The sequence below is a fragment of the Dunckerocampus dactyliophorus genome, chromosome 15 (assembly GCF_027744805.1).
Source record: "Dunckerocampus dactyliophorus isolate RoL2022-P2 chromosome 15, RoL_Ddac_1.1, whole genome shotgun sequence".
Lineage (NCBI taxonomy): Eukaryota > Metazoa > Chordata > Actinopteri > Syngnathiformes > Syngnathidae > Dunckerocampus > Dunckerocampus dactyliophorus.
The window spans coordinates 11,240,641-11,257,758 of NC_072833.1; the positions used below are offsets into that span (position 1 = coordinate 11,240,641).

Genomic DNA, 17,118 nt, shown 5'->3' on the forward strand with positions numbered 1-17,118 from the left:
CCTTCCAAAACAAAGTAATTAGATGAGAAACTTTCTCCACGAGATTTGCAAATGAAGCCATTAGTACTTGTCAATGATGACTGCGCGGTAGCATGCTCACAACACGCGCTAACCAGTGGCTTTAAAGCTAACATGTAATGGGCTGCTCCTCTCCATGTACGCTTTTAACATGTGTGTAAACTGCATCATGTGACGCCACGGGTTAATTAACGCGCCACGTCAATGAACCAAGCATGAGGGGTGCCTATCCTTCTCATATGGTCGTCTGCGGCTAAGCAGATATGAGCCCTTAAAAACAAGCCGTTAGATGAGGGCGTTATTAACAATATGGCAGCCTCATTAAATGAGACACCATAAGTGGCGTTCTTCGTTAAGGACGAGCCCAATTACAGCTCACATGTCATTATCAATAAGTTATCAGTGCCAGATGCTCGCCGCTTTAAGCTACTGCTCTGGCCCTCCTCTGCTATCTACATCTACTCATTCACATGTATGAGGAGAGGTGTGTGTGTGTGTTTGTGTGTGTGTGCGTGCGTCCGCGTGTGTGTGACCTCTACCCTCCATTGATTATGGCTGGAGCTGTCAATCGATGGGTCTGGGTTGCATGTGTGGAGATAAAGGTGATGAAGGTGCTTCAATTTTGACCGACAGGTAAAGTCCCTCCAAGCTAAATACCTGAAAATTGTTGTTTTGTTATTATTACTATTAGGGGTGTCCTGATACTGATACCAATAATGATACCAATCTCCTTTTCTCCTTTCTTGTGGAAAAAAAAAACATTATAAAAATGTTACCGCAAACACTTTTGCATAGTTTTACAATTAGTTTTACATGCATCTACAAAACGAATGAAAGGGATCATGAACATTTAATGTCACTTTCACCTTGACTGAAGATTTAACTGTTGACAAAGATGGCTATGAGGCAGAAGGAATGAGCAGCGTGTTTTGCTAAGAGTTATTTATTGAATTCAGTGGCGTTTCTCACCTTCTTCATCAAAATGCTGACACTTGCAACTTTCTTTTGCTCCATTGTGGGTTATTTTGCAGCCACGACCAATAAGGAAAGCGGAGACTTGTAGTGTAACTCTGTTAGCGAGCAAAGGACTCCACTGTCAACCGGTGATGATGTCACAGATGAGCGGCAGAGTTGGTGGCCAATGACTTCCGGTTCCGGTTTCCATGCCAACACTAATGTGTTGCTAACGTTTTGTGATAAAAATATGTTACGAGCACCGTTCATGCGGTGTATTAATAACACAGAAACCGGGAAATGTATGAGTCAACGTTTTCACATACATTTTCGACGTAAACCGAAAAATATACTAACCGAGGTTCCACTGGAATAAATAATTAGGATGTGTATACTTTGCGTGATGTGGACATTAAAAAAACTATGTTGAAACTGTGTAGCAAACATTAATTTATCAAGTATCGGACATATTATTTTATACTATAATAGCCGGCATCGCTTCAGGACGAGCACGTTAAGCAAGAGCAGGTGATAAAGGATCACTTTGGCAACCACAGGTGCTGTTCTAAACCTCAGCTGTTATTTTACATACTGTTGCTTTGCCATGCCCAAGTAGTCATCATTGCACTGCTCTTTTAAATTATGAATGGCTGCCAGTGTTTTCTTCCTTCACTCTTGTTTTGTTTCGCTTTGCGCAAATGTGGCTCGCTTGTATTTTGACTCAAATATTTATACGACTTTAGAATGCCTGAATGAAAAAAAAAAAAATGTAGGAAAGGTGCGTTACCCGACTCAAAGAAGCTCTCTCATCCTCCTTGCTTTTTTTGTGTGTTTCTTTTTTTTTTTTTTTTTACTCTCCACAGATGAGAGGAAGTGAACAGAGCGTGTGCACACCTGAGTGCATCCCGCATGCGTGGGAGGAGGGAATCAAACGACTCACTCTTGCACTCCTGAGGTGTTTTTGCATCCTGTTTGCACTAAAAACCTGCTCCTAAAAAAATACAACACAAATGAAACAACCTACAGGTTTCTGGGGAGGCTCCCAGAATGTTCCATTCACTGCGATCACTCCTCATCACCGGGTCCCGGAGCAGCCCGGACAAGCTGCTCCGAATCAAGCAAAACAAACTGCATTTTGCACCTTTTTGCGGTCACTGCAAAGTCTAAATGGAACAATAAACATGCCCGAGGCTTGGCACAGCTGCATAGCATGACAAAAGACACACATACACACACACACACACTTAAAATGACACAAAACACACCAGGAGCAGACCTCCTCCAAGGCCCAAACTGCATAGCTTCTGAAATGCACACCTCATACATATGTTAGAATTGTGACATCAGGATCCATGTATTCATATTAGAAAATTAAGACAAATATGGAAACAAATGTCCCTTTTTTTAAATGAATGGGTTCTACTGACATTGGCCCTCGTGTTAAATTACATGAATGTACAAAAATCTTCATATAGCACGACTTCAATTGACATAACACAACAAGAAATACATCACATGAAAACTCAAGTACACTCTACATGCCAGCTCTAGTTTGTTGCATGTTTATTTGCTTGTTATTGGTGTATTATTTATAGTAGTTCTCTTTATCTTATCTATCTGGGAGTGTCTTTTTGGATTTAATCTTGCACAAGGTGAGACAGTAATGTTACACAGAGTAAACCAATTCTCTCTGATGACAAACAGAATTAGTCCCCTTTTCAGTGACACACGGAACCATGATTGGAAATACTGGGGACTTTCCATTACAGCGTGTATCTCCACATTCTGTACATTGATCCTTTTCATCCAAAAAGAACTACACAAATGATTACTTTTGCCATTTTTGGAGGGGTAGGTGGTTGTATAAAGTCAAATTCTTTGTCTGCATTTGAAAAAGAAACCTGAAAAAGTGGTGCCAACCGCTCTCAGGTTTCAATTTTTGTTCCTGCATAAAACAGCCATTCTTTACCGTGCCACCGTCACTTCTTACAGCGTGTTTGCCTGCCGTCTGGATCACACAAGGACCTCATTAGTCTTAAATGCACCCGTACAATCTCAACGACCATCAGTGTGATAAACAAACACACTCAAGCACAATCAGAAATCAAGCGTGCAATCACAACAAAGCCTTGATCACGCCACACACACACACACACATGCGCGCATGCACTCACCGATGATGTAGTAGTCGTGCATGCTCTTGAACTCGTGGCCCCACAGGTTGGGCGAGAACTCCTGGAACTTGATGGTGAAGCGGCGTTCCCTTGTGGGCTCGTCGCACGTCAGCACGATGTTGGGCGCGCCCATCACCTCGCAGCGGTCCGCCTGCTCCCGCGACGACACCAGGTACAGTTTGTAGAACTCGTACTCCGGCGTGGAGCGGACCGTGTCCAGCGGAGGGCAGATCAGGTCCAGCCGGTCGCCGATCTGAGGGTAGAGGACGTAGCCCTTATCGTCCCGGAACCTGGGGAGGGGGACAGGAAGAAAGTGAAGTTGCATTCTTTAAAAGGAAATTCCTGTGCTAGTTTTTTTTTTCCAAAGTGAACTACAATATATCTGTTGTCAAGTTGTCACCATGGCAACAGCTCATGTTAGCATGCTAGGCTAGCCCCAGTGCTCTCTTTGATGCCGTCTTCATCTCAGGTTAAAATAAAACAACTCTCGCAAAACAACAACAACAACAAAAAAAGCCAGCGCTGCGTTTAGGCTGAGTGTCAAGAAGCACTCTGTTTCCGAGCGAATGCTCCCTGACAGACGCAATGATGGGAACACACCGACGGGAGGCCCCGAGCTGTTTTACCATTCCCTTTGTTGTGCTGTTTTGTCCATTAAATATACACAATCACTAAGCACAAACACATGGAGCATCAAAACTGTCACAAAGGACATCTGAAACAATACAAGTGGAAGCACACCTTCAGAGGCTTTCCTCATTATCATGTATTATGACAAAAAAAAAAACAACGAAAATGTCTGCTGGGAAGCCACTGCTCCACTTGAGGTCACTTTGGGCTATCAGGGGACAATCAGACTCAAGAGCCGGTAGGCTTCAGCGTCAGTCAGCACATCCTTGACCTCTTCTCACGAGCCACAACCAGCACACACACACACGCTTTATTTTTAGTCTGGGGCCCAAACATGGCCGTGTTTCCTCAGGCCTCACACACACACAGGACCCACATGGATGCTCTTCACGAAACACACTCTTATAATAACAAGCGCCTTTTACTTCCTGCACGATGCATTCACAGACAGTCATATCTGGAAGGTACCGTGAGTCACACTTGAGCTGCACTGCACAAAGGCAACACACACACACACACACACACACACACAAGGGAGGATGTGAGGAGTTGAAAGGTAAAATGCCAACGGGCCGCAAAGAAAAATAAATAAAAAGATGAGCCTCACTGCGGTGCAGAATGCGTTAAAGGTCCTCGATTATGCAAAAGTGACTTTTTAGTGATTTTTAACAGTAATACTGTACATGTCCCTGGGAAAGAATCTATCATCTCCCTCACTTGTTTGTTTCCATTTTTAAGACAAGACGTTCGCTTTTTAAGTTGCAGTTTTTCATGATGTCAGGGAAAAAAAAAACTTCCTTCCTCATGGACGTGACACCGCCTCTGACCCGCCACTAGCTAGATGAGCTTGCCCCATGTACGTGCCCACCATTTTGTAAAAAACAAACGGGCTTCGCTACACATCCTCAAATGAAGCTCCGCCCACTAGCCGTCAGTCAGCTACGAACGTGGGAGCTGTAAGTTTGGTCATGTTGTTTTTCGTCTGTGAACAGGCTAACCTAGCATGGTGTTGCTGTTAATATGTGAGTGTAATGTTAGCACTGTAGCTCACATAGCTATGCTAGTGTTGCCAACAACTGTATCCTCCTGTTCCACTCCTTAATGTTATGTTGTTGTATGTGTATGTGTGTATATATGGCATCTATTACACTGGACAAGTGCACAGTTACAGTGTATGTGTAGAAAGCGCACGGTTTCTTGGAGACACACACGTGTGGACAAACACAGCTCATTAGCATTAAAGCTACAGGCACACAAACCTGTTTCCAGTAGGTCTTACTAAAAGCAATTTTACAGAGTCTAAATTCCTGCATCAAGGCTAGATTTTGGACAGCATACTTGTACTTCAAATACTGCGGCACCTGTGAAACGTCCTTTAATATGGGACCTGTAAACCATCAATTACTACTATTAGTATTGTTGCTACCATCACTGTTATTATATTGCCATTCAAAGACATTTTGTACAATTTAATGTATCCAGCTTTTGGGAAAGGTCTTTGTTGGAGGTCAAGGTGTCCCAATACTTTTGTCCATATCAACTTTCCAATGTCCTGAGCAACATTTCATTTTCCTTTCACTCCACCTTAGCTTTTTTCCTCCCCCTCCGTGGTAAACAATGGAGTCATTCAAGTGGCCGCACTTTGTGTGTGTGTGTGTGTGTGTGTGTGTGTGTTGGGGGGGGTGTCGTAGGGAGGCAGAGGTTTAAACTGAAGGAGTTTTTTTTATGGGGAGTGTTAGAAAGAAGGCAGCGGGTTTCTTTTCTTCTCTTGGCTGAAACATCATTTTTTTCACCCTGCTGTGACCTCTGTAACCCCCCAAGTGTCCACCCCACCCCACCCCCCTTAAAAAAAACCTTTATGCTTCCTGCTTCCCAGCTGCCCCTCCCCACACTCTTAAAAATATTTTTTTTTAAAAACTGCGAATCCTTTTTTTCTTGACGGACAGCTTGAAGATTTCCAAAATTCCACAGCGGGAATCCGACCCGAGGCCGGAGCTGAGCGCACAGGTGCATCTAACACGCAGCACACAGGTGCATCTCCAAACGCCGCATCGTCCTACGTGCCCTTGAACGCATCACTCTGGCATGAGGTGGAACCAGAAAAGCACGGATTTCTCAGGGAACAATAAATGATGGCGGCGCTCTCCTCTTTAGATTTATGGCGTCCTATCGGCGTAAAGCTGTCCTCTCTAATCTCACGGTGGAATCACACGCACACACTTAATGTACACACAGCGTCAAACGCACAGCGGGAAAGTGGTGCACGCTAAAGGCCGGTAAACCGATCATCTCCAGGAGGCCAGCCTACACACACACGCTGGGCAGCAACACCTGCAGGCTGTCTACAGTAGTAGCCGCCTGATCTGACTATCCCAGAAAAAATACCTTTCCCACACATTTCCTGGAGCAATGATGATAATAATAATAATAATAATAATAAAACTACTAAAATGTCAATTGTAAGCATGACAAAATAGTACTTTAAGAAAAATATTATTCCGAGCCTGAGCGCTTGGACTGGATTGAATCGTACACAAGAGTGGAGAAAAGACACGCTAGCAGCTGTTAGCATTTTCCACAGCAATCACAGAAGTCTAATGAGGAACACATGCCTGGGAATATGTAATACATAGGAACACGGACTCCATAATCCCTCTTTGACACAATAGTGGGAAGAGCAGGACGGCGGTCGTCCAGATTGGGGCCTATTCCTTCTCAAATATTTACCTTTAAATAATCATGGGGTTGTTGTGTGCAACTTTCTGGTTTGGGATCGGACTGAAGACTCATCGATTTTCATAAAACGGTGTGAAGGGATGCGACACAAGCCGAGCAGCATCCCGTCGATCCAAATTGCCATCAATGTGAAAACTCCCAAAACAGGAAGTTGGGATCCCCTATATAAGCAAGGAATAATACCTGTAAAAAGCTACAAAGAAAACAAAAACATAAATAAAACAACAAACTTAAAAAATAAAACAAGGTAAAAAAAAAAAAAGTTTAAATCATACTGGAACAATGAAAGAAGAATCAAAACATAGTAGTAATAATAATAATAATAATTAATTAAAATAATAATATAATATAAAAAAAATACAAGGTGATATAGCAAAGTTGTATACAAACAAATTACAGCCCACAAACTTTTCTCATCTTAATAATACATGACTATAATATTATGACATATATTATGACTGGACCTTGCACAAGTGGAGACCCAAGCCCAACGTCCATTAGTGCACATGGGGCAGACAGGCGGCTTTAAATATCCATAATGGTTATTAGTGTCTTCATTAAAGAAGCATATAGCCTGCAGAAGAACAGCACAAGTGCTCTCTGAGTGTGTGTGCACACAGACCGACATTTGTAGGAATGGAAGAGAAAGGCTTGTAATGGAAATAAATGAGAGGTTGAGTCTCTGTAAAAAGGGTCCAGATCCTCTCAGAACATTTCTATGATGGAAGCAACACTGAGAGGAGATGAGCGCCGGATCGATGAAAACCGGGAGGAGGAGCAGGGAGACGCACGGAAAGCAGTAAGCCATTGCAGTGAAACTATTACTTTCACCGTATAATTTGTACATTTGATGCTGGAAAAAAGCAAGCGAGAGAAAAGTGTGTACTGTTATGACCTCTGCGAAGTGGGGAAGTGACCTGGACCATGCACGGGCATCTTCAACCAACAGGCTTCTCCAAAATAACAGTGCATCAAAATCAATATTTTTTTTTTATCAATTATTGAGCCAGTTAAGACTGCAACAACCTCATCCCAAACTTTCCACTCCTGCATATGTTGCTTTTTCACCATTAAATAAATATGGGCATTAAAAAAAAAAACAACACCAACAACAACAAAAATAATAAACTTTACATCTGTGGTTACGTGGGATATTGTTGAAAAGATCTGATGTGGTGATAATGGAAAATAATGTCATGTAAATGTAACATCTACAGTCATCCCTCGTTTACCGCGGTTAATTGGCTCCAGACCCGATCACGATAAGTGAATTTCCATGAATTAGGATTGAATGTTAATACATGTAATATTTTCATAGTTACAGCATAGAAAACCTGTTATTGACCTTCTAAAAACGTTTTTTTTAACATTATTAGAGCCCAGTAGACATGAAATAACACCCCTATAGTTACCTTTATGCTCCTATTATTCTTTGCTTGCACCACATTGCTAATGTGCAGGCTACGGGATCACTGCAGGGACATAAGAGACAGTCACGGCTTTCAGTATGGAATGCTAGCGAGCTAACTAGTTAGCTACCAACAACCAGTAACTGTTGGATTGTGCAAGTGTAAACATGTGATGTACTTGAATGTAGATTCATGTTCAAAAAACAAACTGAACCATTCCCTCTTAAGGGTTAAAAAAAAGGTCTTAAGGGTTAAAAACTGCCATCGGGAACATTAGCATCAATTATCAATTAGCGTTTCATTGTGATAAGAGAAGTACTGATGCTAAGCGAGTTAGCTTGTTAGCAACAATCACTGCAGACTAAAAGAGGATTGGCTCGACTGCGCAATGTCAGTGTCTGACACCGGAGGGAACAAGTTGATACTTGCGACCTTTAAGCCGCCTCAAAGGGAAGCGGCACGTGAAAAGTCGGGTGTCAAAGGGGTCGGCGGCAAAATAGAACGACCACGAGCGCGAGACGGGCCAACTTTGAGAACGCGGACAAGGGGAGGTTGACGAGAAGTCAGGCGGCGTTGCAAAGCCCTCAGGAATGTTGGTGGTGAGCGAGCAACGACAGCGGCGCTAATAGCTTCCATGTGGAGAGGACGGAGGGAGGAGGCGGAGTCAGAAAGGTATACACATGCAGGGATGCGGAATAGCAGTTGAAATAGTTAGTTGGCGCCACGGGACTTTGAAGGTAACACTGCCCTTGTCATCGCTTTTCTGCGCCCCTAGGTGGTGAGGAACGCTGCAGCGTCGGTGTCACATCCAGTAGAAATCACAGCACAGTTGCAGGATGGAGCCACGCTGGATGCCTTGGCATTTGCAAAGAGCACACACGCACGCACGCACGCACCCACACACACACACACACACTCTTCATTTCCCGTGTTGCGGTGCTCCTGCTGAGTTCAATGCACAGCGTTCGACACAATACAGCAGATGAGCGCGTCACATTAAGTTGAAGCTAAGGAGGAGGACTTCTTCTTCTCTTTAAGTGCAGCAGCCATATTCAGGTCAGGAGGAACTTTTTCCTCCCTCTGCCTTTGTCGTCGCCGTCATCATCATCACGCACTTCCTCATTTGCATTCTTCCTATTCCTGACTTTTTTGTTTTCACGATGTGTGTTTTTCATGTTCTTCTCGCTCCCGCATCTAGCAGCTCACAACTTTTGTTCACAGCGTCTTTGCCACTCCGCGTTCCAGACGCTCCGTGCTCTGCATCTCATCTTCCTACCGCTGCCTTCCCCCTCCTCCTCCTCCTCCTCCTTCATCCTGCACTTCTCTTACATTCAAATTAACTGAAGAAAATCAACAGCGAGGACTGCTAACATTCACGCAAAAAAAAAAAGCTTTAAAGTGATAAATGAAGAATTCCTAAAAGCAAAATGCTAACGGTTATCATTTTTTTGGATCAATCTGACCTTTGACCTTAGCATGTAGCCCACACGAGTTTGTGAGGACCAGGCAGCTCTTGACAGGAGCCAATCATGAGCTCTGAAAAAAGTCATGACGAGCTTGTCAACACATTGGATATTGCAGGAGGTCATTAGTCAAGAGAACAGTCTGACTCACGGTTTCATCTTGCAAACAACATTAAAGTCACACAGCAACAAACACTCAAACGTTAGAAATCAGAAATATAGAAACATGTACCGATATGAGTTTAATGTGAAAAAAAAACATTTTAAAGTTTTCCCGTAAGGCATTTGGTATGAAAAAAAACTGTCATTGGAGGAGCATAGAAATCATAGAGAATGGATGGTGCTGCCTCTGTCCACCAGAGGGAGCCAGACAACCAGAGGGAAACTGACGTCATTGCAGCGCCCCAATGAATGCGTTGCTCAGACGCAATGCCTTATGGAAAAACTTAAAAATGTTTTTTTATTTTTTATTTTAAACTCATATTGGGACATGTTTGTATATTTGACAGGTATACGTTTTGAGTGTTCAGTTGTTGTGTGATGAATTCAGCGTTAGTAAAGTGTTCTTTGAAAGATGACACTCTGAGTCAGGCTATTACATTGTTATTTTGCTGTACATAATGACCTAATGCGATTTTTAAAATGGGTTGACAAGCTTGCGAGTGCACTGATAGCTCGTGATTGGCTCCTGCCAAACAAGGTTTCGTCACTGTCTCGCGAGCAGCACAGTATTTAAATGGGGAGTAGAGGCAGTGCATGTGGGAGTTCAGTGTGTTTATGACGTCAGACACTGTTCTTGAGCCTGGTCCTTGTTTAATAATACATACACGCATTTTGTGTGCTGTACCTCCAACTCACAAACACGTTTCTACCAAACTTCCTCATTGTCACTCGACTATGGCATTCAGGGACGCATTCAGGGGCACTCCAAAATCACAACGTCTTTATTATGCGTTTTGTTTACACCGCATTGCGCGGGCTCGGCGGGCTGCTGAGGGAGCTCGAGGTATCGTGGTGGGATTCTTTGTCAAATGAAATATCCTCTTAGCGAATACTCGCTTTTTTAAAACAACTTTCCAGCCATAAAAAAAAGAAAGGACTAAAAATGTCCCATTTGAGGTTCAAGCTGCAGTGCATGTGGAGACAAGCTGAGGTCTAAAGTGCAATAAATTGTGTTATTTTCAAACATGTCCGCCCACGCCGGCCACATGTCTCGCGGCGTCAGCGCGAAGGTGAACTCAGTGACACACGGGCCACTTGGACGCCTCAAAAGCCGCAGCAAAGACACGGTGGACCCCGAGTCACTTGGAAACCGTCCCTCCGTGAAAACCACACCGGGTGGTCGCACAAGCCCGCAACCTCATCACGGCTTCACTTTGCCCTCTTCTTTTTTTCTTTCACTTCCTGCCCTTGCTTCTTTTTTTCCTCGGGATGATTTGTGGAAGTCTGGATTGGACCCATTAAGGCGCTCTGGTAGAGGTGTGTGTTGATGGAGCACTGTGGGTCTTGACGTGTGTGTGTGTGTGTGTGTGTGTTGCTTACTTTAAAAGTCCCATTGAGCTTTTCCCAGTTGAGTGTATGGCACTGAGGATGACACACACGCACACACGCACATGCACACAAACACTTAAACGAATGATGGCAGCTGGCGTGTGAAGAGTCTTTGAGCTTCAACTCGTTCTGGCCGACCAACCCGCTAATTTAATTAGGTCACCCTGTGCTCTGGAGGGATAGAGCACACACACACACACACACAGAGGTACCAACCAATAGCCTCTCCTCTAGGAGTGGAGGTGAGAGTCTGACTTGCTAGTGTGTGTGTGTGGTGCATGCGCTCATGCAAGAGGTCACCATCTGCGACCTGCGTGTGCTACTCAGAGGCCACAGGGTGCAAAAAGTCTGAAACTTTAGCTAAAGACGCCTCGGTTCGGGATCAGTCGGGGCCACGGGGTGGGGATGGGGGGGTGTAATCCATCGGGGGTCCCGTGGGACCACCAAATATGTGCTTCGAGGCTTGCGGGTGGGATGTCTACTCTGAGATAAAACGAGGCGTGGGCGAGCAAAGTAAACTTGCAAAAGAGCACTTTGGACTTGAAAGGGGGAGGAAGACGCAAATTCAACAACAGCAATTGGACACTTCAGTAGGTACACCATAATGACTTCCTATACAAGAGTTTGAAGATAATGTCTTATTTGTGGTGGTCGACATTGCAGTGGTGCACAGCTGCATTGCATCACACTGTCATCATCAGTGCTGTTCCTAATATTTAGACCCCCTCTTGAAGCTTGGTGCCAACCAAAATATGAGCTCTCTGTATGCATGCAGTGCACCATAATAATAAACATATTGTTAAATGAACACCTCTGTCAGTGTCAAATAAAAAGTACCTGTACTACAGTACAGACCGTACATACTACAGTACTACACTGCATCTCTGTGTGCACAGTTATTACGCAATTCTAGATTGTTTGACCATCAAGGTTTTGTGCAGCAGCAACCAAAGCCTCCCAGACACTGTCCACAGAGGTGTACCTTTTTTCTTCACTGCAAATCTTACGTTTAAGAAGGGCCCACAAGTACTCAGTAGGGTTTAGGTCAGGTGAGCAAGGAGGTCATGTCATTATTTTTTCATCCTTAAGACCTTTACTAGCTAGCGACGCAGTGGAGTACTTGGATGCATGAGATGGAGCATTGTCCTGCATCAAAATCATGGTCTTCTTGAAAGATGCTGTTTCCTGTACCACTGTGTGGAAAAAATTGGCAGTAGGTTTGGGAGTTGAGTTTGAGTCCATCCTTAACCTGAAAAGGCCCAACAAGCTCATCTTTTAATAATTCCAGCCCTTCACCAGTACCCCACCTCCACCTTGCTGGCGTCTGAGTTGCTGATGCAGCCACGGGCTCATCCCTCTGGTCCATCAAGAGTCACTCTCATCTCATCAGTCCATAAAACTTTTGAAAAATGTGTCTTCAGATATTTCTTGGCCAAGCCATAGCCTTTCAACTTGTGTGCCTTGTTCAGTGGTGGTCGGGTTTCAGCCTTTCTTATCTTGGCCATGTCTCTGAGCACTGAACACCAGGTACCGTACTTCTGGACCCTCCAGGTAGATTACAGTTCTGGAATATGACAGCACTGGATGATAATGGGTTCCTCGGAGCTTCTCGTTTGATTTTTCTCAAATATTTGGCTTTGGATTTGCACGTTTTTCTCTCCACACGTTTCTTGCGACCCTTTTGTGCACTTGCAACAAAACATTCTAATGGTTGTGTGGTCACGTCCTAATATCTTGGCAATTTCATAGAGTGCTGCATCTCTATGAAAGATGTTTTACAGTTCTTGACTTTTCAGAGTCTGTTAAATCTCATTTCTGGCCCATTTTGCCAGAGGAAAAGAAGCTGCCTAATAATTGTGCACACCTAATAGAGGATGTTGATCTCCGAAGGCCACACCCTCCCTCAGTACACACATGCACGTCACCTGGTATGCTTAAACCCAACCCTATGCATAAAAATGACAATATGGCCAAAATGCACACGGTGTATATGTAAAGGTTGACTTGTAGTGTACCTAATCAAGTGTCCAGTGAGTGTATATCCAAAGTGCAGCCCAGGGGCCACATTCTGTTGGCCCTTGGTCTACTTGTAAATATGCAGTTAAAGAAGAGAATAAAAACAAAACAGCAAAAATGGAAAAAAAGACCAGCAATTTTACAAAAATGAAGATCAAATATGAAGAGTAAAGTCATAACATTAAGAGAAAAAAAATAGAAAAAAGCTCAACTATAGGTCATAATATGAGAAACTAATAAAAAGAAAGAATAAAGTTGCAATTTTTGGAAACGTTGGTTGGGAAAAAGTTATAATATTAAGACAGTAAAGTCAAAATATTATGAGAATAAGAAAGAAAAAAATGTACAAGGAGAAAGTTGAAATATTTGTAAAAAAAATAAAATAAAAATAAAAAAAGCAAAAAAGCGTAAAGTAAGTAGAAAGAAATTATATTAAAAATATGCTTTGTCACCAATAACTCATAGCTTTTTTCTTAAATATATAAAAAAAAAACATCTGCATATCTAAAGAGTTTGGTTTAAAAAAAAAGTATAAGTGGCCCCCGCATCTTTTCATTTCTCAGTATGCGGCTCTCGGTGGAAAAAGTTTGGACACCCCTGAGCTACACGATGATTTGTTTCCATCCCGGCAGGAGCGTCATGCTAAATCCACCATCCCACATCCCCTTTTTTCCCCTCCCTGTCCCAACAGATTCCGTGCTCGTCGGTCTCGGGCAGAATGCATCTTGAAGCGATTTGGGCCTCAAAGCCTCAACTGCCTCTTTTTTTTTTTTTTTTTTCACCGCTCTTTGGCTTTCCAACACCCAAACACCTCCTCCTGTTCTTGGCTGAAGGAAGCTTAAAGGGGCTTAGGTTGAAGGTGATGGAGCGCCAGTATTTGTGATATTTGTGTGGCCGTAATGGTGAAATCAACAGTTACGGCTTTTCATAAAAGCGACATCAAGTATATCTTGTCAAGCAGAACGATGGGCATCGGATACGTTGCAACACAAGTGAGCACTAAGATGTGCTCACTCACAGGGGACATGTGTCTGTACACTGCTGTACAAGCTGTACACAGACTACTCTAAAGCATGTTTATTTCTATAGTATTGTCCCTTGAGAAGAAATAACAAAATGCTGGCTTAAATGTGAGGGCTGTACTCACTTTTTGTCATAGAGTGAGTGTGCTGTCAACAAAAGTGAGTGTGTCCAGGTCATCAAGATTTTAAAGTGCGCTATCAGTGCTGCAATGTGTGTGTGTGTGTGTGTGTGAGAGAGAGAGCAGTGCGTGGGAGTGTGCTTCAGCCACTTCTCACCCACTTTAGCTCCTAAAGAGTGGTGTGAAAAAGTCACCCGGGTGTATTTTCAACTGTGTGTGTGACTGAGGGGTGGTGGTGGTGGTGGTGGTGGGGGTCCGGGGTAGAGCGGAAGTTTCCACAGGTCCAGCAGTCCCATGGAGGCGTCTCCTTCCTTCACCCCTACACACCTGCTTCCCTCATTCGTTCCTTCTTCATGGACACCTCCCTTCTGCTCCTTCATCCCCCTCATCTTCTCATCCTCTCATCCCCCCCTCCAGCCCCAACCCAGTTCAACAAACCTCTACTGCCTCTGTTTGAAGCTGAGTGTTTGTCTCCAGGGTTGGATGATTGACAGCTGAGAGAGAGCCAGGCAGCTCTCTGGTGACAGATAAGGACTTTGGCTCTATTACGCACTGGTTCACACACACACACACACACACACACACACACACACACACAAACACGCGCGCGCACACGCACACACACACAAAAACTGCGGCGGTCCCGTGCTGCGCCCTAGTTCGGTGGGGAGCATAAACCTATTTGCATTAGGAAGCGGTGTGTAAAATAAATAAAGAATGGGATGAATCGAGGAATAAATAGACAGGAGGCTCGGCTGGGGAGGAGTGTGTGTTCTTTCTCAACCTCTGCACTCCCAAGTGGGGAGTGCTGCAAGACGAAACACACAACTGAGAGCACACACACACACACACACACACACGCAGTCAAATATACATGAAAAGACGCCACAAAGCCCAAATCATTATGTTAATGAAATATGAAAAAGTGACTTTCATTCCTCTCTTTCTTTCTCTCTTTGAGAGCATCGCCGAGGAGAGCATCTCCACAGATCGGACTTTTTTTTGTCGTTTTTTTTTTTTTTATTGTCGGGCGATGAAAACGAGCTCTTAAAATTGCGCACTTGTTGATTGACAGTCGAGAGCGACAGGTGCGACATCAGACACCGGGAGGAGGCAGCCGTTACGTAAGATTGTGGAGGAGGGAGAAAGGATGGAGACGATGAAGAGGGGGTGGGGGGGATGTTGGATCACAGGTGGTTTGAAATCTTTTCGAGAATCTATTTTTTCCCTTCCTTTAAAGGGTGAAAATGAGTGAACACATGGTGTGGCCTGTGCTATTGTTTTTCAGACAAATACCCCACATGGTGCCGCTGACTGAAAAACATGGCCGCCATCAAGCAAAACGTTAATGCAGGGGCAACTAACTCTCTGCAAGTCATTGACCATTTATGTGATGACTATAAAACCTTGAGGATGTCTGTATTCCATGCATGCTGGCATGTATTCCAAAGCATTTTCACCACAACCCATAGAGGGCGCCACATGTGTCCATGTCACCACCATGAGGTGTCCTCATTTTCTCAAAAACGTTCCCATCCAAACGTTTTGGAATGTTTTCCCCCTTGTTGCTTTGCGTGTGGACTACAACCCACCCACCCCCCTCGCCCGCCGACAGTCCGTTCCCACCATTGGATGTGAGAGGTCAAGGGTCAAGCTTGAGTGCTGATGCTGCGTGCAAACCACACAAAGCAGATTAACACTCACAAACGCGGGCGGGGGGTTAGCGAGGCAGCGCTTTGTCACCCCTTACACAAAAACCCCCTCAACTTCACCATCAACCACCGCCCCTTGATTGGCTGAGAGGGCGTCACCTGCTGCTGGCTGCACCAATGAGAGGTCAAGGCCCCCAGATTGTGCGTGCGGTTTGCGGTCACACAGCATTGCGCGATGTCGCCACCAAGTTAGTATTCATGGGCGACTAATTGCAGGTTAAGCCGGAGGCACATTCCTATATAGGCTTTTTTATTTTTTATACGCGACACGTCTAACCTCCAAGTGCACTCTTATCACAGGGTTCCACTTTCTGGGACCTGACGTGCTCCTTCAAACCAATTCAATAGGAAGGAGACAAACTCAATAAGAAGCAGTGGATCTAAATCGTTCACGCCATCCGTGCAGGCTGACCTCGCTCTGGCAGCAATTTTATATATCAAAAGGGGGGGGGGGGCGGGGGGGGCTCCAAACTTTTTCCAGAAAACGGGAACTTTGATACATTTGCACATTAACCAAGCGACATTGTTATTATTATTGCTATTAACATTATTATGCCAAAGAATTACGTTATTGGCATAGTGACACCTCGCCACACCACACCCCCTAGCTAATAGCCGGCTAACGACTAGCTTTACCACACACTCACAGTGCGTCAGCGCCGCGCTGCACCGCGCCTCAGGTGACTACCGGAAGGTAAGGCTGCATATCGGAGCTGCCGCCACTGCTGCTGTGTTTTTTGTTTTTGAGTTTAAAAAAAAGTTAACGCTAGGTGTTGCTTTCGTTTCCACGTTGCTATGTGAAATCAAGTTCCGTTAATGCTTAAAATGACCAAAATACGGCAAAATACTGCAAGTATTCCATGTTCTCATGAATGCACCTGCTACTACATGATCACAGCATGGATATAAAACCATAAAACCCTGTTGGAGGTGTTTTAAAAGCAGGCTTTGTAGGCGGAATGGGGGTGTCCCATTACATGCATGAATGAGCTGCCTCTTTTTAGCTGTTTTTATATCTTTAGAATGCACAGAAAAGAGATGTGCATGTCTCACATAAAGATTGTGGATGTTGGGCAAAAATCCAAATAAAAGTGCAGTTTTCCTTTAACTTTGCACGCTAGGTGAGCAAATTAGTGTAATATCTAACAATATATCTTATAAATAATACTGGAGGCCAATAAAAAAATGAGCTGCAGGTCAAAAATGGCCCCCGCGCCGCCCTGAATGAAACAATAAAAGCTGACCATTTAATATGGTGTCCCACCCCCAATGTAGAATACTGCTAAATAAAACACACAAGGCCGAGAACCATGT

At 44.1% G+C, this 17,118-nt stretch overlaps 1 protein-coding gene across 1 annotated transcript in view; it reads right to left on the minus strand.

Moving 5' to 3' along the window:
- efnb3b (ephrin-B3b) overlaps positions 1-17,118 on the minus strand; it is a 69,932-nt gene that overhangs the window by 32,949 nt on the left and 19,865 nt on the right. Inside the window, exon 2 of the mRNA XM_054800403.1 lies at positions 3,147-3,436. Within this exon, the coding sequence (XP_054656378.1) occupies positions 3,147-3,436 (290 nt within the window). The remainder of the gene's footprint in view (positions 1-3,146; positions 3,437-17,118) is intronic.